This window comes from Fusarium mangiferae, assembly GCF_900044065.1.
Source record: "Fusarium mangiferae strain MRC7560 genome assembly, contig: FMAN_scaffold011, whole genome shotgun sequence".
Taxonomy (NCBI): Eukaryota; Fungi; Ascomycota; class Sordariomycetes; order Hypocreales; family Nectriaceae; genus Fusarium; species Fusarium mangiferae.
This window is the reverse complement of record NW_024573931.1, coordinates 74,510-98,755: the sequence shown is the minus strand read 5'-3', so window position 1 is coordinate 98,755 and position 24,246 is coordinate 74,510. Positions and strand designations below refer to the sequence as shown.

At 48.4% G+C, this 24,246-nt stretch overlaps 9 protein-coding genes across 9 annotated transcripts; 5 read left to right on the top strand and 4 right to left on the bottom strand.

Moving 5' to 3' along the window:
- Positions 1-44: 44 nt before the first annotated feature.
- Positions 45-7,601, bottom strand: FMAN_09800 (putative polyketide synthase; the record flags this gene model as incomplete). The annotated part of the gene is made up of 3 exons (XM_041820403.1): positions 45-1,383; positions 1,434-1,849; positions 1,956-7,601. The coding sequence occupies 3 exons, from the start codon at positions 7,599-7,601 to the stop codon at positions 45-47; spliced, it is 7,401 nt and encodes a 2,466-aa protein (XP_041686286.1).
- Positions 7,602-8,485: 884 nt separating this feature from the next.
- Positions 8,486-10,192, top strand: FMAN_09799 (uncharacterized protein; the record flags this gene model as incomplete). Its single annotated transcript, XM_041820402.1, has 2 exons — positions 8,486-9,556; positions 9,770-10,192. The coding sequence occupies 2 exons, from the start codon at positions 8,486-8,488 to the stop codon at positions 10,190-10,192; spliced, it is 1,494 nt and encodes a 497-aa protein (XP_041686285.1).
- A 967-nt stretch (positions 10,193-11,159) lies between these two features.
- FMAN_09798 (uncharacterized protein) lies at positions 11,160-13,230 on the top strand (the record flags this gene model as incomplete). Its single annotated transcript, XM_041820400.1, has 3 exons — positions 11,160-11,981; positions 12,033-12,643; positions 12,702-13,230. The coding sequence occupies 3 exons, from the start codon at positions 11,160-11,162 to the stop codon at positions 13,228-13,230; spliced, it is 1,962 nt and encodes a 653-aa protein (XP_041686284.1).
- Positions 13,231-13,426: 196 nt separating this feature from the next.
- FMAN_09797 (related to YER185w, Rta1p) lies at positions 13,427-14,406 on the bottom strand (the record flags this gene model as incomplete). The annotated part of the gene is made up of 2 exons (XM_041820399.1): positions 13,427-13,948; positions 13,999-14,406. 2 exons carry the CDS (start codon positions 14,404-14,406, stop codon positions 13,427-13,429), a joined length of 930 nt encoding a protein of 309 aa, XP_041686283.1.
- Positions 14,407-15,112: 706 nt separating this feature from the next.
- On the top strand, positions 15,113-16,312 carry FMAN_09796 (uncharacterized protein; the record flags this gene model as incomplete). The annotated part of the gene is made up of 5 exons (XM_041820398.1): positions 15,113-15,163; positions 15,220-15,286; positions 15,339-15,469; positions 15,517-15,817; positions 15,870-16,312. The coding sequence occupies 5 exons, from the start codon at positions 15,113-15,115 to the stop codon at positions 16,310-16,312; spliced, it is 993 nt and encodes a 330-aa protein (XP_041686282.1).
- A 329-nt stretch (positions 16,313-16,641) lies between these two features.
- Positions 16,642-18,710, bottom strand: FMAN_09795 (uncharacterized protein; the record flags this gene model as incomplete). Its single annotated transcript, XM_041820397.1, has 2 exons — positions 16,642-18,459; positions 18,534-18,710. 2 exons carry the CDS (start codon positions 18,708-18,710, stop codon positions 16,642-16,644), a joined length of 1,995 nt encoding a protein of 664 aa, XP_041686281.1.
- Positions 18,711-19,008: 298 nt separating this feature from the next.
- FMAN_09794 (uncharacterized protein) lies at positions 19,009-20,039 on the top strand (the record flags this gene model as incomplete). The annotated part of the gene is made up of 2 exons (XM_041820396.1): positions 19,009-19,501; positions 19,558-20,039. The coding sequence occupies 2 exons, from the start codon at positions 19,009-19,011 to the stop codon at positions 20,037-20,039; spliced, it is 975 nt and encodes a 324-aa protein (XP_041686280.1).
- Positions 20,040-20,560: 521 nt separating this feature from the next.
- FMAN_09793 (putative transporter (major facilitator superfamily)) lies at positions 20,561-22,270 on the bottom strand (the record flags this gene model as incomplete). Its single annotated transcript, XM_041820395.1, has 3 exons — positions 20,561-20,624; positions 20,675-22,091; positions 22,153-22,270. The coding sequence occupies 3 exons, from the start codon at positions 22,268-22,270 to the stop codon at positions 20,561-20,563; spliced, it is 1,599 nt and encodes a 532-aa protein (XP_041686279.1).
- A 515-nt stretch (positions 22,271-22,785) lies between these two features.
- On the top strand, positions 22,786-23,970 carry FMAN_09792 (uncharacterized protein; the record flags this gene model as incomplete). The annotated part of the gene is made up of 1 exon (XM_041820394.1): positions 22,786-23,970. One exon carries the CDS (start codon positions 22,786-22,788, stop codon positions 23,968-23,970), a length of 1,185 nt encoding a protein of 394 aa, XP_041686278.1.
- Positions 23,971-24,246: the final 276 nt, after the last annotated feature.

The following is a 24,246-nucleotide window of genomic DNA, read 5'->3' as shown; positions in this document are numbered from 1 at the left end:
ACCGCATTGTAATCAAAATACCCAACATCAGTATACATAAAACTCTAGCTAGACTGAATATCACTATGAAAAACTCGCAACATACCCTTCACAGCATGCTCTCCAAGGACGTCCAGCGTCCCCATTCCCATCATCTCAAGGACACTAATGTCAAACTGGAAAACAGTCTTCCACCACTGTCGGACTTCAATCGCTACCAATGAATCCATTCCCAGATCAGACAGGGAACAAGAAGTTTCAAGGTCCTCCACAGGCTTAAGCAAGAAGCTGAAAACCTTCTTACCAATCTCTATAGCCAGGAAGTGTGCTGTGTCTGCCTGGTGCAGTACAGACGAGTCTTTCTTGGCCTTGGTGATGAAAGACTTGAGCTCGTCATTCGTAGCTGTATTAGCTGCACCCGTGACGTTGTTCTTATTATGGAACACTGCCATGCGGATATCCTTCTTCCACAAAGACCGGTTCGATGGGTCGCTCAAAGAAACATTGTGACGCAGTCCAAGGCAGAAGCTGCTCGCCTTGTTGGTCATAGCTGCACCTAGGGCGTCGAGAAGTTCCCCCTCCGAGACAGTTCCATCTGAACCGCCTGAAGCCTTCAGCTTCTGCATGATACCCTGGTGTTCGGCCATGTAGCCAACCTCTTCGACAGCACCAATCTGGATGGCGCAGGCTGGTAGGCCCAGGTTGGCACGATACTGAGAGAAGGAGTCGAGGAAGGTGTTCGCTCCAGCGTAGTTGGCCTGACCTGGCTGTCCAATAACACCAGAAAGAGAACTGAAGAGGATAAAGAAATCAAGCTCAGCATTGACTGAAAGAGACGCGTTGTGCAAGTTCCATGTCCCCTTAACCTTAGGATTGACAACTGTATTCCACTCCTTTATCGTCATCTTGTCAAAGCTTTGGTCACAAAGAACCATGGACATCTGAAGTATGCCCTTGAGATGGCCGTTAGCCCGAGATACTGCGACAGTCACATCCTCGAGACTGTTGATGCTTCCTTGGACAAAGTCAACACGGCATCCGTAGCTTTCCAGTTCTTGAGCCAGATCGAGATGCTTCTGCTGTGTACCCGCACTACGAGAAAGGTAGATGAGATGGCGAGCTCCCCGCTGGACCATCCAAGTCGAGATTGATCGACCCAAGCCACCGAGGCCACCAACGAGAAGGTAAGAGCCTGAGCTACCGAAGCGAACCGGTTCTTTTCGAGGTTGAATCTTCAAGTTGTCGCTCGAGGCAGCATCCATTGACACGACAATCTTGCCGAGATGAACACCTTGTTGCATGTACCTGAAGCTATCAAGGATCTCTCGAGAGTTGTATACCTTGATAGGTCGAATCGGGTGAATGAAGCGCTTCTCGTACAAGTCAATAACGCTCTTGAGTAGCCTGACAACATATCAGCAATCCGTATCACTGTTCATACTTATCTTGCTCACTCTTTCGCAATTTCTCCCCGCTGGAAACAGAGCTGATCCAGGTCGACACAAGAGTAACTGCGATTATCTTCAAAGATACTCATATCGAGCTTTCCAGCGCCAATTAAATCTCTCTTGCCAATCTCAACCATCTTCCCAAATGGTGCGATACACTTCCAAGTTGCATGAAGAAGCTCGCCCGATAGCGAATTGAGCGCCAAGTCAACGCCCTTGCCACCCGTCTTCAGCATGATCTCTTCGACAAAAGAGTCATTGCGGGAGTTGAAAATGCAGCTTCGGTCAAGGCTAAAGTTCTCTTCGAGATATTGAATCTTCTCTTCGTTGCTGACTGTTGCGTATATGGTTGCGCCAGCCATCCGAGCCAGCTGGATGGTAGAAATGCCGACACCACCACATGCGCTGTGAACGAGGATGGACTAAAGGAGTTAGCGAAAATGCTTAGAAAACGATTCGTGTATAACTTGCTTGGCCCTTCTTGAGGTTTCCGATATTGAAGATGGAATAGTACGACGTCGCAAAAACGCAAGGCATCGTTGCCGCATCCTCAAAGCTGAGGTCATCAGGGATCTTCTCACAAAGATTCTCAGACACAACAACCTGTGTAGAGAATGCAGAATGCGAAATGAACATAATTCGGTCTCCCTTCTTGAGGCCGGTGACCTTGGGGCCAACCCGACCTACAATACCAGCACCTTCAAGGCCAAAGCCGTTAGAACCTTCAACAATACCCATGGCGCAGAGCACGTCCTTAAAGTTCAAGCCTGCGGCCTGGACTTTGATTTCGACATCGTCGTCCTTGAGACCCGGGGCTTGATAACCAGCCCAGTGCAGAGCATCCAGTCTGCCAGGCTTGCTTGTTCGAAGAGCAACAGGGTCATCCTCGCTGGGGACCAAAAGGTTGGCCTGGGCCGAGAATGGATGCATGCGCCCCACGTAAACCGTGTTTTCAATAACAGAATACTCATAGTCAGGCTTCAAGGTGTCATCTTCCTGGCGAAGCTGGAATCTCTCAAACACATCAACTATCCTGTCTGACGACGATTGTATGTTGTCGACTTCGCAAGTAGCAAAGTCCAAAAGCATCTCAGATCGGAGAGTTCTGGAAATGCCGAGGACCTGCCCAAATCGAGGGTCTGAACAATGAAGCTGTGACAAGTGTGTGATCCAGAGAATCCCTGCATCCTTCAAGTTACCAGCCAAAGTCTTGAATGATTCGAATCTACGCTCTTCGAGATTCTCAAAGAATGGCTGCTCGTCATCAAGGACTGTGATGATGTCTTGCCCATTGGGAACACATAAGTCGGAAAAGACGGATCGTTGGACGACATAGCCCCTTCCTTCGAGAGTCTGGCGAAGGGCTGTTTCACTCTTGGTCTCATAATGAGAAAGTGTGAGAAGGGTGACTCGCTTGTCACGGCTGTTATCAGTGGCTGGCCTTGCAACGATCATGGCATTCAGCTGATGTGGCTGAGCGGAGTCAAGCACAGCCGCATCTGGAACTCGGAACCCAGCAGTCTGAAGCTCTTGCTCCCAGCGTTGAATGCTGATGTATGGTTCATCAGGTCGACCATCTTGCTCACCATACCACCATCCTGCAAGGGTACCCCAGACGTAGTTGACCCATTTAGATGTTGGAGTCAACTCGTGGAGAAGAAACCTGCCGTTGGGACCCAAGAGCTGATGGACGTTCTTCAAACTTTCGTTAAGAGACTTGGTCGCATGGATGACGTTGGTAGCCAAGATGAGGTCGTATTTGCACCCATCAAAGCCTTGCTCAGCTAAGTCTTTGCTGATGTCTAGGGTCGCGAACTCCATGTTTGGAAACCCCTTAAAACGCTCTTTGGCTTCAACAAAGAAACCCGATGAGATGTCGGTAAAGGTATAGTTGGAATACTGCACCTTACCAGATGGAGCTAAATGCTCCAACAGCTGGGCAGTAGAGCCACCGGTGCCGGCACCAATCTCGAGAACGCGGAGATTAGGCTTGCTATGTGCTAAGTACTGCAAAAACTGCGACTCGTCACATTGGTCCATGAAGACGTACAGGTTGTTGAGCGTGTCATTTGCGAGCAGCAGCTCAAGTGCGTCCACGTCGCCCGTGAAAATGCTGGCGACATAACTGAAGATCTTGGTGATGGCCACTGCAGCGTCGATAGCCGAGGTTTGCATCAATTTGTCAGTGAGGCCCTTGACTCTTTGCCTTATCTCGTCATCACTCAGAGACTCAAGATAACCAAGATTTTGAGATTGAATCTGACGATTGATCCATGAACGGTATTTATGCATGTACTCAATATTTGTATCCAAATTGGCAATGACGCGCTTGCTGTGAACCATACACAAATGAGACAACTCAGTCAAGTCAGGCATATGCTCACTGCGATCAACTTTAGTCTTGATGAGTGTTTTGGTGTCCAAGAAATCAATGTGGGGGGCCCATTCAGTATGAGCAGTAGGCTCAACAGGGCTATCGCCACTTTGTCCTTCGACAATGGACAACTTGATACCAGAGCTTCGGAAGATAAGCTGGCCTTGGGCATCGACAGCCTGTCCACTACCGGTGATAGAGCGACTGGCAGTGTAGGATGCGCTTGCTTGGATATCAACATCGCCAGCGATTGCAGAGCGATAGATGCACATCTCATCTATGTGAGTCGGAACCATGGTCTTGTCAGACGGTTCAGCAAAACCTTGAGATGCAGCGACACTAAGAAGCTGAAGAGTTGCGTCAATGATAGTGGGATGAAGATGGTAGTCAACGTTGTCTCCATCCTTGGCAGCGACCTTGGCATCTGCTCTCTGCTCCTGTGTATCGGCTTTGATCTGATCAAGGCGCTGGAACTCGGGTCCAAAGTTCAGGCCTGACCTGGCCATTGACTCATAGCATCGACGAGTCCCGACCTTGCGAAGGAATGGTGCCTTGGTTTCTGCATCCCCAAGGCTTTCACCGAATGACCTAGCCTCTCCTGAGCAATGCTTCGTCCACACAGCTCCGTTGTAAGATGCAATGGTAACCTCCCACCACTCACTGTCGAGATTGTTGGTCAAACGCTTGCGATGAAGTGTAGTCATGATCTCAACGGGCTTGCCTTCGTTCAATACAAGTGCAGTGCTGACAATAACGTTGCGGAGCTTGAAAGCTTCATCGACATGGGTGACTTGTCTTACAGCTTCACCCATCATACCAGCATAGCCAGCAAATGGAAAGACAATGTCATCGCCAACCCTGTGATCACGGATCCAAGGAGCGTTATCAAGATGGAAAAGGTTGCGGAAGAGAATTTCAAAGTCCAAACTCTCTGGAACTCGAACTCCCAGAAGGTCATGATACTTGTACTCGCGGTATCTCCATTCTTTGCTGAGCCTTGACTCATACCAGTATCTCTCAGAGTGATTCCAAGGGTATCTTGGTAGGTCTGGTAGGATGGAACCCTTCGCGATAACCTTGGTCAAGTTGACTTCAGCGTTAACGGTGAAAAGCTTTCCAACACATGTCAAGAAAGATTCGACGTCGTTCTCATGGCGGACGAGGGCAGAGATGTAGGTCAACGAAGTTGAGTTTTTGGCCTGGATCTGTCGCAAGGGACCAGCGAGGGCTGAATGAGGACCAACTTCTAAGAACACTGCATTCTTGGAAATATCATGTTGAATGATTGATGAAACAGCTGAGCTGAACAGAACTCTCGATTCCATGTTTTGCTGCCAGTATCGCGGACCAAAGGCAGAAGCTTCGGTAAGCAGCTCATCTTTGACACTGCTGAAAAATAGCTTGGTAGGCTTCTTGGGAAAGATCTTGTTCTGCATGAGAGCATAATAATCAGTGCCAATTTCCGTCATATGATGAGAATGGTACGCCATGTCGACCTGCAGTAGCCGTGCCATCACATCCGGATGAGACTCTTTGATGACCTTGGTGGTCATGTTCTTAACTGCTTCAGTATCACCGGCAATAGTAACGCTGTGAGGAGAATTCTCGCAGGCAATCACAACACCAGGCTGCATGTACTCTTGGATCTCTTCGGAGCCCATTCCAATGGCTGCCATGGCACCTGACTTAGTCTGGAGCTTGGTGACAAGACCACGGTAAAAGGCGACTGTGATGGCTTCGTTGGCTGTGATAGCTCCAACAGCATATGCCGCAGCGACTTCACCACTTGAGTGACCTACCACAGCAGCAGGATGAACGCCAATTGAAGCGAAAGTGTCAAGCAGAGCAACCTGTATCGCTGTACATAGGGGTTGAGACAATTCGGCTGAGTTGAGTCTGCTTGTCTTGGTAGACTTCTGGAGCTCTTCCTCGATGTTCCACTCCGGAGCACGTTCAAGAGTCTGAAGGTGAGCGTCCAGAGATTGAATAGTCTCCCTGAAGATGGGAAACTGAGAGCTTCGGATCAGAGCTCTCCCCATTCTGGGCCATTGAGCTCCTTGGCCAGTGAAGACCATGATAATGTTCGGCTTCTGACCAGTCTTGGAGACAGGGGATGTGGTGAGGCCACCCAGAGGACTGGCCACTGCGAATGCACGATGCGTGAGGTGTTCGCGCTTATGACCCAGTGTATAAGAAAGATCATTCACTCTCTTTGGGTTCCTCATCACGTAGTCTTCGTAGTTGGCAATCATCGTTCGAAGTGACCCAGGTCCGTTGGCCGAGAAGACCAAAAGCTGGGATGAAGTCGTAGCTCGCTCCGCAGCAAGGGATAGGTCGAAACTGCGTGCTGAATCCAGAATAACATGAGCGTTGGTACCGCCAATGCCAAAGGAGTTGACGCTGACACGCTCATGTTTGGATCCAGGCCATTCCTGAGGCTCTGTAGGAACAGAGAGTCCACAAGCATCCCATGGAATATCAGGATTGGGCTCGCCGAACTTGATATTGGGAGGAATAGTGCGGTTCTCCAGGGCCAGAACTGCTTTGATCAATGATGTGAGACCTGAAGCTCCCTCAGAGTGGCCGAGGTTTGGCTTGACAGATCCAATCATGACACCTCCAGAAGGCCCAAAGACTCTCCCAACAGCTCTTGTCTCGATGGGATCTCCGATAGATGTTCCAGTTCCGTGGAATTCGACAAAGGCTGTCTGAGAGTAATCATTGATTCCGGCGATCGAATACGCTTTTCGAATCATGGCTTCTTGAGCAATGTCATTGGGAACTTGGATACCTCCAGCAGTACCCTTTCCGTCACTGTTGGATGCTGTGGAGCGAATGACGGCTCTAACAGGGTTGCCATCGCGAATTGCGTCACAAAGGGGTTTGATGAAAATAGCAGAGATTGCTTCTCCTCGAGCATAGCCGTTTGCATCAGCGGAAAAGGTCTTGCATGACCCATCTGGGGCGAGGACTCCCTGCTCAGTCATTGCCATAGTCATGCCAGGTGCCATGATCAGATTAGCACCACCGACAAGAGCTCCCTCACAGTCGCCACGAGATACAGCGAGGCATGCTTCGTGGAGTGCGACGAGGGCTGCAGAGCATCCAGTTCTCACAACAAGACTGGGACCCATCAGGTCAAGTTCGTAAGACACACGGTTTGGCAACATGAAGTCTCCATATCCCGTGACACGGTATAAACCATATTGCTGCGTTTCTTTCGCAAACATCTCGGTCCAGTCTTCACCAAAACTGCCCATATAGCAGCCAATTGCTCGACCTTTCCAGTCAATGCCAGCATCTTCAAGGCACTCTCGCGCAACCTCCAGCATCTGGCGTTGTTGAGGGTCAGCACGCTCAACTTCAGCCTTACGCATAGTGAAGAACGAGGTGTCAACACTGGCAATATCTATGCTCTCGTCAAGAAAGTAGCCATACTGAGTCTTGACGGTGCCGGGCTTGGTGGTCTCGGACCAGAAGGATGAGGATTTGTATCTGGACTCCGGGACAGGTCCTCGGGCATCGCCCTTGGAGATGAGGAAGTCCCAGAAGTCTTTGGGTGAGTGTAGGCCGCCTGGGAGGCGTACAGACATGCCACAGATGGCAATGGGCTCTGTAGAAGGAAAGCCGGATGAGTTCACGCTGGATGTGTAACCATTGGCGTGTCCGGTATGTGTTCCATTGGCAGGAGCATTCCCGTCGGCTTGACCATTGCTTTGAACATTGGTATACCCATTGGTAGTCCCGTGTCCATTAACAGCAGTTCCACCGTTGACGCCATTGAGTAGATTGGCAGACATAGCTCTTAGTTGAGGTTTCGGTGTGTACAGAAAGATTGTAAATGAAGGATTGGAGGAAGCATCTATTTCCTCTATGTGTTTACGTCTTTGTTTCCTTTTCAACTTTGACTCTAAGTTTTATTCCATCGTTCTATATACTTGAGCTTCTATCATTCTCACTAACATGCACTTCTTTAGCGATGGCTTCAGCGGGAAACGCCATGTCGGGCACGGATTCCGACCCCAAAGCTCAGATCTGGATTATCTCGCCACATATAAGCGCCGAACTAAAACAGGATCCGTCGGGCGCTGTTCTATGGAGTTTGAGCCGTAGATCTAATCGACGAAACCTACCTTGGCCAGCAATATGGATATGTAATCGGAAAAAAGCTGCCGAACAAATGTTCCAGGAGACATATTCCTACAACAAGTTCTTAGATAATGATTACATCCAAATAATTTCCATCACACCGAAATCGCTCCGGTCAGCGGACCGGGACCAGGGTTGTAATCACTGCATACACGAGCTAGGTTCAAATATGGTGGGATAATCTCTTAACCAAAAGTCTCCTGCATACACGAACAACCGATCCAGGAGTATCTGTTATTTCTCATGGTCCCATCCTCTTCTTTGTGGCGTCATCTTGTCTACTCGGTCACAAAACGTATGTACCGGATACCGGAAGCCGTTGTGGATGACTGTGCATATGTCTCATTGCGCTGCAATGTGTATGCTTACGTCGTAGGCATTCCTTTCGACTGAATAAGTACCAGGCACATGCATAGGTTCGCGTACTGGCAAACCAAACTCATCGCTACTGCTTTATCTCTGCAACAAGTCGGCCGCCCCCTACACATAACCCCAGTCACCCCACGCCCATCGGTCAGATCCAACAGCAACCACTATGTCGAAAAATGAAGACGCCTACATGGGCCAAGACCTTGGCCAGATCCTCAAATGGCTCGAGGGACAGAAGCTCAAGGCTCCCGCCATGAAAGAAGCGAGCCCATTTCATCGCAATCTAGAGGTGGCTTTAGATCAACGTCGGGCTGATCACAGTCTCTTGACATTGCACAGATTTGAGCATAAAGTCGACTTTTCGTCCAACGACTTTCTGTCTCTGGCCACTTCGGGATTACTACGAGATGCCTTTCTAGAGGAGCTGAGGACCAATCCAAATTTCGCTGTGGGAAGCACAGCATCGCGAATCGCAGATGGAAATAACGCCTATATGGAGGCTGTAGAGAAACACATCGCCGACTTTCACGGTGCTGAAGGTGCCCTCCTAGTGGGTTCTGGGTATGACGGCAACTGTGCCATATTCTCAGCAGTGCCACGTCCAGGCGATGTCATTGTATATGATGAGCTCATCCATGCAAGCGCCCACGATGGCATGAAGTCCAGTATGGCAGCTACTCAGCTCCCCTTCAAGCATAATAATGCTGAGGCTCTGCGAGAGGTTCTTGTAGAGCTCAAAACGAACCAATCGCTCATCCGCGACGGGTCACGATGTGTCCTAGTGGCGGTAGAGTCAGTTTACAGTATGGATGGAGACGTCACACCCCTCGCAGATATCGTCTCAGTTGTCGAAGAGATCTTCCCCGCTGGTAATGGACAGATCATAATCGATGAGGCCCATAGCACAGGCTTGCTTGGAAAGAATGGACGCGGCCTAGTTTGCGAGCTGGGGTTAGAGAAGAAAGTTGCTATACGCTTACACACATATGGCAAAGGATTGGGAACTACCGGAGGTAGGTGTACTACCATGGTCATGCGACTTGGAGCGATAATCTTGGGAGTGTTTTCGTGGCTAACTCTGTCTGACATCATAGCGGCCATCCTGGCCAGCCCTAGCGTGCTCGATACGCTGCTCAACTTCGCTCGGCCTATTATATTTACTACAGCGCCCTCATTCCCCATGATCGCAGCCATACAAGCAGGGTATAAGCTGATGGAAAGTGGGCGGACTCAGCAGGTATGTACTACGCACGTCTGGTGAGAATTTAATGCCAACTCTACTGCAACTGCAACCGCGAAGCCTCTCCAGGGCTGTATACCCGCTCCGCCTCACAGAACCAACCGTCACTGCCCTATATTTGTGATCTAGAGCTGACCGGCTGTCTGTGTCGTATGTCAGCTTCAGGCGCGGGTCCAAAAGCTTGTTCGAATGTTCTGCGACATAATCAAGGAGAGTGACATTTGGCAAGACGCTGTGGATTCTGGCATCTGCAGCATCCCCGTCAGTGAGGATGTTGAATCCAGATCCTTTGTCACGCAATTTCTCCCCGTTTGGACCCGACAGGGCCAGAACTACTTTCTCACAATGCATCTGCACAGAGATGGATTTAATGCGACACCGATTGATCCTCCTGTCGTTCCGAGAGGCACAGGTCGAGTCAGACTCATAATTCACGCAGGCAATACGGATGAGGAAGTAGAGGGGCTCGCATCATCTGTCATCGATTGGGCGCAAGAGATGCTCGATATTCAGCATGGTGAGACGGGCGGCAAAGAAGTGCCGAGCGCCATGAAGGAGGTGTACAAGCTGGCTGCAGTGGCCAATGTCAAGGAGCTGGACCCCTCCAGAATGGCTGTGAACTCGTTTGAGTAGCGTTAGTCAGACTTTAGCTCAGGACGAAATTATTTGTATTGGATCCTACCACACACAGCCCTAGGGCCTAAAGACACGCGGCCCGCTCGGGAGAGCGGCAACTAGCTTAAACCTTAAATACTGGACCTTGGTTGTATAGATTCTATAGGTCCGGGTAAAACAGACACCAACAAGGGCCGGGCCTCTGAACCTACCCGTGAGATTACCTACCATACTGATAACATGAATGCAGCATACAGTTGCCTTTTATGTTCTAAGAAGCCCGCTTAGCTGAAGCATATGCGGAACAGCCTTTTCCTCCTCAATATGCAAGTTTTGGGCAATGTCTTATCTATAATCGAGCTCGGGTGTCCAACATTGAGCGACGGAATTGGAGATAAGTCGGCCCTGAAGGAACAAAGACAAGACTAGTGGAACTTGGTGAGTAGAGGAAAGAGTAAGCAAGCAAACTAAACTGTACATACCCCAGGCTTACAAAAGAATGTTTTATGAAGCGGCGTTAATTCCCCTTGCCTTTTGGTTTAACACTGAGATGTCGGCCCCAAACATTACGGTATCTATTTAGCTATCCTCTTGCATTGCCTTCCCCAGTTCTTAAGTACTCCAACAATTACTGTACTACATGAGGGTCGGCATCCAAGCATGTCAAGTCCCAAGATTGACCATTCCAATGAAAGAACGGATCGAAACGTCGGTGGTGCCAAAGAATACCCAGGTAAGTCGTATTTACTAAGAGAGTCACAGAGACATGCAGCTAAGGCGCATGAAAATGCCTAGTATGCGATCAATGTCGTATCAAAAAGATCCGCTGCGGCAGGGAACGGCCTAATTGCTCCAACTGCGCCCGTCTCGGTATTGAATGCGAGTGGTCGGGTTCCGGCAAGAGACCCAGCCAGATAGTAATGCTGTAAGTTATAGTTTGAATCATGATTCTGCATGTTGGATTCCAATCTGTGTAACTAACAACATGTCGGGTAGCAGCAATGCCGTCGTTGGGCTTGAGGGTCGTATTGACCGGCTGGAGAAGAGCATGTCTGATATACAAGCTACCTTAGCAAGACTGGACTCCAGGACTGGGGAAGCTCTGTTATATACACCAGCTTCCCGGGATTTGCAAGACCCCGTATCCCTGGATTTCTTAACGCATGCCTATGGCTCTACCTCGTCGACGCCAAACTCATCGCAACCTCGAGGTACTACTCTGCAGCCAGGACACTTTCGCCTTCTTCACCGGGCAGACGGGACTCATCAATATGTTGGATCTACTTCCCTAGATTCGTTAATCAATAACTTGACTCACGCTATTCTGGTTCCATCATGTCAAACTCCCAGTCAACAAATCACCACTAGGAACGAACTTATAGTAGCCAAGGAAAGGCTATTCCAAATTGTGAGTGAAGCCGAGCTTCTTCCTTCACTAAAAAATTCGTCACCACCTACAACGCCTCCCCTAGGCATTCTCCAGCCAATGATTGATCCATACTTCGACAACATCAACCGCCACATGCCAATATGGTCACGAGATCGCTTCCAGGACTTTATCGCCGACATGCAACTAACATCGCCCGAAGATCAACCGCATGCAGTTCATGTAATTTTCTGTAACAGTCTAGCCATTCTTATACTCACTGCAAAGCTGGCATCATCGTCGAGAAGTTCTGGATCAGACTGGAGCTCTATTGACCTGGATCTTGTCAAATACTTTCTCTCAAACGCAACATGGGCTGTTCACAATCTCCAGGAGCTCATGACCCAGCGTCTAAGTAACATACAAGCGCTTCTATCTTTGGTATGCTCCACTGAGATGATTAGCCGAAAGTGTCACACTAATACAGCATAGCATTTGGTTGCACAAATCCACTGGGGCTCAGAACGTGCTAGCCTGTTTCTCACCTTGGCTGCTGCAGGCGCTAAGCCACTTGGACTGTATCAGTCGGAGTCATTCCAGGGTTACACACACGACGAGATGCAAGAAAGAAAAACCCTATTTCTCTGCTTGTATATACTTGATAAAACGAGATGTTGGACCGACGGTCAGCCTCCACAAGTACCTTTGTGGCATCCTGAAGTCCTGCTATCTCGTTCAGGTATTGATCTAGGCTTACTTGCTCGTGCCAGGCTCAGTCACATAGAGGAAACAATGTTCCTACAGCTTTACTCTGATGTTTCTGGAGATCAGCCAAGCAGCCAGGTCGATCAGATAGTTTCTAATCTGACACAAAGGCTCCAGCGATTCTCAGAAGAGTGCAGACTTGGTGATCGTGAGGATTACCAAGACATGAGCTTCGCCAAAGCCGAACTAAGACTTGTTGTGTGTGCACTGCAAGTTCTTTTGTATTGGAGAATTGATAAAGAAGACGCAATGGTGGCTAGTTCATCAAAATGCTTGTCTCTGTTCATAGATCTCTGGAGGCAAAACACAGAGCCTGGCAATCACTTGACAGTTATCCGGTTAGTTATACTTCTTTTCTATGCTTCTGGTCCTTCTACTCACCAGTAAAATGTATAGAATTCTTATCGGGTATGCCTCTGTGAGCTTTATTAAACTATGCTCTTTCATCATACTGAAGCGGACGGGAAAAGCAATTGACTCTGTCATTGAGCTCATGACATCGTTTATTGATGTACTACGATCTATTTCTAGGGTCACAGAAACCAATATCGCCATAAAGAAACTTATGGAGGTTGGAGAAATTGTCTTGACCCTTTGTTCCAACCGACCCAGTCCTGGAGCGTGGACCGAAACCTTTCAGTCAGATTCCTTCATTCCGCCTCAAGGTTCACAACTTCACATGAGCCCACCATGTACTAATGTAAATCCTGTCTCTCAAACCTTTGCATCAGTATCAGCGGGAAGTACAATTTCCAGCTCATCCGGTACACAATACACTTATGCTTTCGAGAGCTCTCCAACAACTCTTGCCTTGCTGGGTTCGGAGATGAGTGGGCGCACAACTACCAATTTGAACTTCGATTTTGCAGATTTGGACTTCCAGCAATGGGCTTTGGGGTTACTGGACGATGGAAGCCACAGTTAAGATCCTGGTCTCTATTGACACGGCCTAGACTAGATTCCGACACGGTGGCATTACATGAAACTATTTGTAGAATAAAAGATCTCTAGGTAGAATAGAAAAACAGGATGAGAACAATCGCCAAATGGCCACTTCTTTACACCTCTCCTGTTCCGAACTTATGCGACTCTTTGATGTTAGGGGACAGGTAGATTCGACATCACAGCCTGCTTTTCATGAATCGGGAAATTGTCAGATTGTTCTTGAGGCTCATCGCTTCTCCCATGCAAAGTGCAGGATGGAAGAGAGCAAGAGCGTACACTGCTGCCGTAATCAGGACTGGCTCCATGCCTACGAACAGATATTGGTTGAATGTAATGGGTCCAGTCCAGCCTTGATTCAGCTCCGCAACTCTGTACGAGCAACGCCACAGAACCAACATAATAGCAAGTCCCAAAGCAACTTTGAATCCCATGAATTGCCACGAGTCGCGGACTTTTGTCAAAGCTGGATCCTGCGGCAGGACAACTGCAGCACCAAGCTCACGCTTCCTCTGGTGCAAGGACATCATGAAGTCTGCACAGAGACCGATGAATACGAGGAGAGTAAAGACCTGGAATGCCAAGCCAGCGATCATGATGTTGTCGCCGGTTGTAAGGGACTTGTTGTCTTGGAGAGCGATGGAAGCCATGACGCCACCTGCAGCTTGGAGGACGAGTGACAGAACGTCGCAGGGGATAAACTATAAAGGCAAATTAGCCTCGAGCCGATGTATTAATTAGTCGTTCTCACCAATCGAGTGTACCACCTTGACGGTAGACGAGAGTTCTCTTCTCCATAGATCACCACGATACGGCTGAGGCAGAGATACATGCCCGCCGACAGGAAGGCTGGACCGATAGTGATGCAGACGATCTGGGCAAGGAAAGCGTTCTGGTTCCACTGGTTTTTCCACGATATCACGCGTGCAGCATATCCGATGATCTCGGTTATGATGCCCAGTTCCATGGCAAACATGAACCAGAAGCCGCGTCGCGTGTAGGCCCAGACAGCGAAGAACCAGATGAAGGTCAGCCCAAACAAACCAACAAACACTGCATTTGCAGCCAGATTGATGCGATAATTGTAGTAGGATGTCGATAGCGGGCACGTGGAGACAGTGCAGTTCGCGAAGAGGGAGGGATTCACAGAGGCAGACATAGCTTCTAGTTGTGATTGTCACGTTGGATAGATCCAGAGAAAACAGAAGTAAAGGAGTGCATGGAAGAGAGGGTGAAAAGTCCAAGTTGTACTGAGGCTGCCTGTCTACAGGGGCAGATTGTTAACCAGTGGCTAGATGACAAAAAGGTCAAACGTAGAGGCTGCGACACCACCACCAGCGTGCTAACTAACTATGCAACCCAACGCCGTCTCGACCCTCGGACATCTGAATCTGACCGATTCCATAATTGCCATTTCACCAATGAAAGACTGCGGATTTGGGATCTGAACTCGGTGCTAGACGTGTCGGGATTGCTGTACCAAATTGTATTCCCACAGTCAAAGCATCCTCTCCTTTCTTGCACCTCTCGCTGTTTGCATCGCCCGAGTATTATCTCTGATGTCCTCCTTGCATGCTTCAGGGTTCCGGTCGCCGAGATGATGACGGTGATTTGTGGACCCGGCGAGCCGCCAGGAGATGGAAAAGGGCGCAAACAAACTGATCAACCAATCAAGTCATAGGTTATACGCAGTCAGCACGAATCGACTGGGACACCGGATAAAACGGCAGTGACAAACCAACAGGTTCTCGGCCACTGGAGCAGAGATCATGGGTCAGTGCTTCTACAGGGTAATGCATTGGCCAGCAAGCCCGATTCCAACAATGTGTTACGATTTCTATATGATATTGGCGTTGGCAACGACAATGACTTCTCTGGGTACTAACTCATCAGCTATGAGCGACCTTACTGACAAAGTAAGAACTGTTATCACTCGCAGTTCTATGATCCAAACTAAAAACTCATATCATAGACAGTTTTCCTTGCCGGTGGTTCGACGGGTCTTGGTGAGGAACTGGCGGTCGCGCTGGCGAGTCGAGGTTCGTAATAATTACCCTATCTTTACTTGCTTCGGGTTTGACCACCGATCAGGTTGCCACGTTACCATTTTCGCGCGTCGGCAAGAACAGCTTGAAATCGCGAGAGAAAAGGTTTCTGCTGCAAGAAAGTCTCAAAGCCAAGACATAATCGTCCAGTCACTTGATTTAACAGATCCAGAAAAGGTAAGAAGTTCATGAGCGTTCTGAAGTGATCTCACAACGTTCAACAGATCCAATCTACATTCGCATCTCAACCAAGGCTGCCAGATATTCTTTACTGCCTAGCTGGAGGTACTACTAATGAACTCGGGTTTCTCGTTGACCTCGATCCTACAGATCTGCAGCGATGCATGACCAACAACTATCTTACAAGTGCCTACCCAGCACAAGCGATATTGAAACTATGGGTTCAAGATGACAAGCAAAAGAAATCAAGTCCTAGTGTCAAAGGGTCTGTCAAACGCAGGAAATTGGTTTTTATCAGTAGTGCTGCTGCTTTTGTGGCCTTTCCTGGCTATATCGCGTATACGCGTGAGTTAACATACTCGACTCGTCTCGATTCCACGTCTGACAGACATATCAGCCGCAAAATGCGCCGTACGAGCTCTGGCCGATACTCTTCGCTCCGAGTTGAAGAGATACTCAGGCCCTGTATCAGAGTACTCCGTACATATCAGTTTTCCATCAAACTTCATCTCACCGTCCTTCATTGACGAGCTTGGCAATAAACCAGAGATAACGAAACAGCTCGACGGAACTGCTGCACCGATAACTGAGTTGACGCAGAAGCTCCACTCGTCGAAACAGGTAGCTGATTATATCTTGAAGGAAGTTGATAAGAATGAGTATGTTATTTGCAGCGAGTATGAAGCGGCCTTGTTGTTCGGGGCTATGATAGGGCCTTCACCAAAGAGAGGAATTGGGTTTGTCGATTCATGTGTTTCTATTGCAGCTGTTGCCGCTGGCCCGATTATTAGGCGATACCTTGACGCAAAAGTAGATAAAGACCGTGTTATGTTTAATTAAAATGATGTAGTTAATTTAAGTATAATCTCATTATAGCTTAATTAAGTAATAAGTAATATAGCTAAATTAATTATAAAAGCTCTTAAAGTACTAGCTTAGTATATCCTGTAAATATTTATAGACTTCAATTATTAAGTAAGCCTTTATTAGTTTCTTAATTGCTTTTATTTACTAACTATTTAATTTTACTTTATTATACTTTTAATGTATTTATAATTATATATTTTCCTAAAGCCTTAATATTTACCAACTTTTACACATCAGGGCAATAAAAGGACTGCATAAATAGTATATATACCTTTTACTTTGTTTTATCTTCTTAAAAGACTTTAAACTATTAAGTCAAGATAACTATAGCTTCCTACATCAAACCCATTAAATCCCTCAATAAATAAGTCATTCCAAGGAATATTAATACTTGGAGTGACCCCCTGCCCTATTTCAGAGTCGTGAATTCTTTGTAGTTTCAATCCAAACCACGACATAAACTCGGTATCTATGCCGTCGTTAACTGCCTCTTCCCGGTCAAATACATCAATAGTGGCCTCTCCAAGCCTCCCTACAACTACAGCACATCGCTCACCAACAGATCGCCCATCTGATATGCCTCGCAAAAGCCTTTGGCACATGTCAATATTGGCTCTAGCAACGCCTTTACTTAGCTCGCTGCGAATCGTGGGGCTAGACCTAAGAGCATATAGCATCATGACTGCTGCCATAAATAATGAGTTCAGCGCAACAAAAGTATAGCTAATTCTGTTCTTGGCATATAAGGTATTATAACATGAGATTAGACTGATGGCAGAGTCTGCACAAAGTCTGAGTGAAGCGAGGTTAGTAACAGGAAACACCCTTGATGGACGGTACAGAGAAAGGACAGCATAATGATAAGCGATTTGAAACCATTCTGGTGTCTGCAGCATGGCCACGCCACTGGCTGGTCCGTAACGCGGTGTCGTGACAAGCCATGTGTTAAGCTCAGTATAGTGCCGCTCACGTAGAACATCTAGACTGCCACATTCGTTGCTGGCACTCGTAGAAGCTGCATGTAAGGACATGTAGATAGCAGCGTTGATTTGACGTAGCTTGATGACGTGTAGGAAAGTCGACATGTCTCTAGGGCTGTGGATGGGATTAAGCACAGCTTCTCCGGAACAGAGCTGCTTATCCGTCAACTGCTGTGGTACGGGTACCGTAATTTCGGAGTCATTTATGCCAAGTGGTCTACCCATTGCTATAGACATGCTGCGATCCAAAGTGTAGGTGCACCAGAAGAGGCGCCGGGCCATCTCCTGAGACAAAAGACTTTGCCCGGTACTTGAAGTTTCTTCCTGATGAAGGTCCATACCTAGACCAATGCGTAACGCCAGACCAAGGGTGTACCAGATGTTGACCAGTTGAGGCTCATTGGTTCCGTAAACACATAACAGAAGTAGGCATTGAATGCAATCCAGGTCGTTGGCCGACATGACAGTGCTGAGGTCTTTGATGGCTGCCTCGAAGAAAGTTCTATGTACATGGTGCTGATGCTGAGGGTTATCCTTTGAATCCGTTTCAGCACTTGCTATCGCAAGGACCATGTTGACTCGGAACGACGACAACAACTGGCCCGGTTCACCTCTCGTCAAAGGCAAAAGATCATCTTGGATGAACGTTGGTTTATGGAGCAAGGGCAGCTGAGGCCATCGATTGGTGAAAAAAACCTCAACCAGAGCGTCGATGTCTGGTGTCAGTGCAAGATCAGCAGTAAAGTCGGTTGTTCGTCTTGGCGATGCTCGACTGTCTGGGTCGCCTGCCCAAAGCTGCCACGGACTCCCTCGTAAGGGTGGTCTCAGCATGGAGCCACCATGGGACTCGGCAAACGTGGGTCGGAGTATGCGACCATGATATGTGATATCTCGATTGTCGACGATTCTGGGTGGGCCACTGTTGTATTCTTGGTAGAAGTGATTGGACGGACCAGGAGATCCACTGTCTCCATGTCTTTCAGCTCGCAGAACCTGGAGCTGACTCTCAAGGTCGCGAACCCGCTCCTTCAGAACGTCGCATTGGCAGTTGGGGTCTACCCGGATGAGCAGTCTATCGGACGGGACGCATTTCTCCTGGACAAGGAGACAGGGTCCGCAAGACGGCAATTTTCCGTCGCACTTTGCGAGAGTTAGTCAAGCGTCATCAATGAGTAATAGGTACTGTCCGGGATTGAGATTGCGGGGACGGGAACCTTTTGCTTACGCCTTCGACAGCGCTCGCATGCAGCCGAATTCCTCTTCAACTGCCTTCGCGAGGCGTGGCTTTGACTCTGAGTTCCAGTTAGATTTGACGGCAGAGCTGTCGCCAAGGGTGATTGAGGTTGAGATTGAGATTGCGGAACAGTGACTTCACGCTCGCTCATGTCCATCCTGAGACGCCCGTGCCGAGTCTGCTTAGCACAGGGAGTGAAATGATTGGGAAAAGTTGGCATCGGTCTCTTCCGAGGAAGAAACTCCGCTTTTGAGTTTGGGTCAACACGTCATGGGGCACGGGACATATGCCCGGAAAAGCTGTAGACCCGCTGTCGGAGGGTTCCGATCACCTAACGCTGTACCGCGGCAACGCTAACCACGTTTTATAACAGTTACTCCGGCATACTTATTACACGTTTCATGTAAGAAAAGAAAAAACCGTTATATTCAGTTATCAAACATTCAATATCCAGTATGCCCCATATAACCCAGCTCCCATTCGCGGTACCAGACGACAGCTTTGACACGCATGTCCATGTGTTTGACCCGTCAGTCGGACCTTACGCTGAATCTAGAGCATATACCCCCGCAGGTGCTCCCATGGAGGATCTTATCAGATTTTCGTCAACATTGAACAGTTCTAGCAATCCACTGAACTTGGTCCTGGTTCAGCCTTCACCATATGATACTGATAATCGGGTGTTGCTGCACTCCTTGCAAAAATTGAACAGTAGCTTCGCCATTTTCGCTCGAGGCATCGCTGTGGTCAACGTTCTGAACATTACACGCGATGAATTGCTACAGATGCACCAAGCTGGTGTACGTGGCTTGCGAATAAATCTACAATCAGATGGGAAAGGCGTGAACTTGGAGAAACTAAAAGAGACACTTCTCGTCGCAGCTGAGAAAATTCAAGATCTGGCAGGTTGGAGGCTACAGATCTTCGCCCCTGCTGCTACTTGGGATGGTAAGGATTTCATATCAGAAGTCAAATTTAAAGATACTGACCCTGTGCCTCCTTAGGTCTCTATGAATTTGTCTTGAAACTACCTATTGAGATTATTGCTGATCATGTCGGTGGGCTGCTGGGTTCATCCAAACTTGGGAGTGGTGATGCTGGGGATGATGCAGCAGCACTGTCGCAGCCTGGGTTTGAGAGCCTTCTGCACCTTGCTCAACACCGCCGCGTATGGATCAAGATTTCTGGTTTATACCGTGCATCGTCGCGGTCAGAAAATGGCTACGATGACTTAGAAACCATCATGCGCCGTTTGTTTAAGGAAGTGCCCGATCGTTTAATCTGGGCTAGTGACTGGCCACACACAGGAGAGGGTGCGACCCGAGCCAAGAAGGACGCGGCCAAACGGCTGGCCGAAATTGAACAGTTCCGTACGATTGACAACTTCGGCATCTTGCAATCTCTCAGAGATTGGGCGGGAGGCGATGATGCCTGGAGGAAGATGATGGTTGAAAATCCGAGAAAGCTATTTACGTCAAGTGTATGAGATTAGATGAGTTTCGCTATATTGATAACCATAGAGAGAACGGAAAAGGCCCTGAATCTATAACTATTCGTTTATCCTGATAACTATAGATACACATCATGTCTAAAATTTAAGTTCTATAGCTAGATAGTTACAACAATATAGACCTAAACGCTACACGGATAGAAGAAAAAGAAAAGTGTGGTTCAAGTATGATGCCGCAAGGTGTTGACCGTCGAATGCGCATCCAGAACAAAGACGACCGGAACATGGTGGGTGCAGAATGATAGTGAATCACGATAGTAGATAGGAAGGTCTCTTAACATAAAGGAACCATGGAGTGGGCGACAAGTGACTAAGGTTTAAATTATTCGTGCAATACATTTTACTGACTATCTCAGACGGTTCATGATTCAGGTTAGCATCGAGGCATTGTACAAGTGAACCACTGCCGGGAGTCGCAGAACATGAATATGAGTATTGTTCTAATCACTCTTCGCGTACAAAACTGTACTAACAAATCGTTCTTGGCATCACGGCCATCATTTCCCAGCTGTCTCGTGATGCTGAGACTTGGCCGAAACATCTTCTTTTTCATCTAACCTGCTATGGTGTTAGTTATCAACTGCTGGGACGGAGAGGGAGCTGTAACTCACACGTCAATGCCCGCTCGGGAGGATGGTAGAGACTGGCGCATCTTGTACATCGGTCGTGAGAAAATCACGTTCATGTCATCGAGACTAAGTCCGCTGGTTTCAGGGACGAAGAAGAAGGTGTACGCCAGAGCAACCATACACCATCCGACAAAGAACATGAATGCTCCCCAAACGTCCATGCTACTCAAAAGACTAGGTGTAGCTTTTGTAATAGCAAAGTAAAAGAACCAGTGGAAGGACTGCGAGAGAGCACCGCCGAAGGAACGGATGCGGTTGGGCCATAGTTCAGCACCAAAAAGGTATGGCAGCGTGTAAAGTCCCACAGCCCAACCAAAAGCGTGAATATAAATGACTGCAATGGCAGCATCAGATGCACCTTTGGGAACCGCAATTCCATCAGATCTGAAAACATTCAAGTAACCAGCAAGGTAAGAATGGCAGAGCATCTGGACAGTGACACCAATCATGAGCGACTTTCTGCGGCCAAGCATATCGACAAAGAAGAGAGAGGCGGCCATGGTACAAACAAACTTTGCAACAGCATAAAGGCCTGATGAGTAAATCTTGGTATCCCGTCCAGTTACTCCGACCAATCCGAAGATAGTTGGAAGGTAGTTGGTCACCGAGTTCGCGCCAGAGAACTGTGCCAGGACATAGGCAATCAAGGTGAGTTGCACGCGACGCAGGTTGGAGCGGACAAAGAATGTCTCTTTCATGACAAGGACGAAGCTGTTGCCTCCGTTCTGTCTGCCTTCATCTTCGACTGTGTGAATGATGTGGCTGAACTCTTCTAAAATGAAGGGGTCATCAGCACGTAACCCGCGCAAGGCAGAAAGTGCTTTCAGCGCATCATCTTGACGGCAGCGGATAGCGAGCCACCTTGGAGATTCCACGATGAAGAAAGACACAACGACGCCGATAAATGGAGCGAAAGTCTGGACGAACCAGGGAACTTCGTACTGCAGGTTCTTGGCGCTTGATATGTGCACATTGCAGCCATACACGGTAAAGATACCAAGAGCCTGGCCGAGGAGCATGCACATATTGAACCAGAGAGTCATGAAACCTCGGATAGTCGCCGGTGCGATCTCTGCCAGAGTCATTGGTCCAATGACAGTGCAGGCACCAATACCCAGACCAGCAAAGATTCTGCCAAAGTATAGTGCACCAACGTTGCCGTAGGAGAAGCAGGATACCAGAGAACCTACAACGTATATAGTCTGATAGAGCCTCATAGATTGTATACGTCCGAGCCTGTCATTGAGAAAGAAGGACAAGAAGGCCCCAAAGCCGGCACCGATGTTGACGAAGGAGACGAGGTTTTCGATGGTTTCGTTATCGAGTTGGCTATCAAGATCGTACTGTCTCTGAAAAGACTTGAGCTGGGTAATAGACGCCGCGGACCCCTCGTCCCATCCTGTAGAGAGGTTCAGGTCAGTATACTGTTGTACTCAGAGTGAGTTGAGAGAATGACTTGCCTTTCGGGCATCCGCACAAGGCAAACGACAGAGCCGTCAAAAATAATTGACGATTAAAGATATCTCGTGGCAATGCCTGGACGGCTTTCTTGTACTTGCCAAAGCTTGTTTCCTTCATTGTGACGGGTTTGCGGAGATGATGGAGTATTACTGGAATTGCTCAGCTCACATCCTTTTGCGAGATGGATGCCGACTTTATACCATTAAAGCGCTGGGGTCAGTCGCAACTCGCCTCTGCACCTCCGGATTACATCTCCGCACTCTGGAGAACTTGGGCTAGACGATCCCCATGGGGTCACAAGCTTAGTGCCACTCGACTATGGAATGTGCTAAGGTTCTACGGTAGGGCGGGCTGACGACTGACCAATCCCAGCCGCAGAGTGGCGAAGCAGATTGATCGGACACATCCGATCATGGTCCGATGAACTTTGCTAATCAGAGGCACGAAGCCGATCCTACGCATGCCCCTTGTCGGAGGAGTCCGATCCGACACGCATAATCGATAGATGTCTATTCCCAATGACAGATTAAAAATGAGTCAAGACACCTCGAAGCCTAATAAGCATTACGCGATTTGTCAAGGCTTATCAGGCACCAACGTTTCTTGAATTCTGTCGGCACATTTCCAAAATCATGCCTCGTTTACATACCCTGAGGGTCCTTTGTAAACCCCAAGTTATACGGTCAACTGGAAATTTGCATCTCGCTCAAGCTCGCAAGATCAGCACATTTGCCCGCCAGAATCGTCTAGCTGCAGCATACTACAGAGGAGGATCATCGAGGGCCGTTTTCTTCAAGAGTCAAGATCTACCACCGGCCGATCAGCGAGATGGCATTTTCCTTAATGTCGTTGGCAGCCCTGACCCATACGGACGGCAACTCGACGGAATGGGTGGAGGCATTTCTAGTCTATCGAAAGTTTGCATCGTCGGGCCCCCAACGCACCCAGACGCCGACGTTGACTACACATTCGTCTCCCTAGGCATCAAGAATGACAAGGTTGACTATTCAAGCAACTGCGGCAACATGTCGGCTGCAGTGGGGCCTTTCGCGGTGGATTCGGGACTTGTATCAGCACCGGGCGGCTCCCAAGAGCGATACACTGTCCGCATTCACAACACGAATACCGGCAAGATCATCAATGCCTCGTTCCCCACTGTGGATGGAGAGGCCGCCGCTTCTGGTGACTTTGCCATTGACGGAGTGGCAGGGACAGCTGCGCCTGTACAGCTTGACTTTGTCAAACCAGCTGGGTCTCGCACTGGGAAGTTACTTCCTACCGGCAGTATTTTGGACACCTTTGATGGCTATAAAGCGACATGTATCGATGTTGGAAATCCATGTGTATTTGTCAACGCTTCGGAGCTCGGCATTGATGGCGAACTATCGTCGGATGATATTGAGGACGATACAACACTTAAGGCCAAGCTTGAATCTATCCGTCGTCAAGCTGCCATCAAGATGGGTCTTGCCCAGGATCTGAACAACGTCCCTGGAAGCGTCCCCAAGATCGCCATCGCTTCGCCGCGGAACAAGCCAACAAATGGCGAGGTCAACATCCGTGCAATGTCAGTGGGTCAAGCCCATAAGGCAGTTCCAGTAACTGTAGCGTTGGCTACTGCTGCTGCTGCCAAGTTGCCGGGAAGTACAATCGCAAAGTGCCTCAGGGGCGAACAAAAACAAGATGGCTTAGACATCTGCCATGCTAGCGGCAGGCTGCGAGTAGATGCTTCTTTTGATGATGCAGGAGAGTTGACCAAAGCCACTGTTTTCCGTACAGCTAGGCGTTTGATGGATGGGTTGATTTATTGGAAGTAGTTATGCAATATCAATTACCATCCTAAATGTATAATTCCTTTCTCATGTCAAATCGGCTGTTGTTTCTTGCTTTTCTTCTTTTGGTATATTCTTCCGCTTTAGTTGCACATTTGTGCAACTAAGACCCAGGTCCTAGATTATAGAACCTTGTAACAAAGTTGCGAGAAGAAAACACGTAATATGCTACGGCTGAGTATTGCAGTGGATGAATAGAACAAATGTGTAATATGTAATTTTATAACTCAATTCTGTATCTGCAAGCATAAGCATTACTCA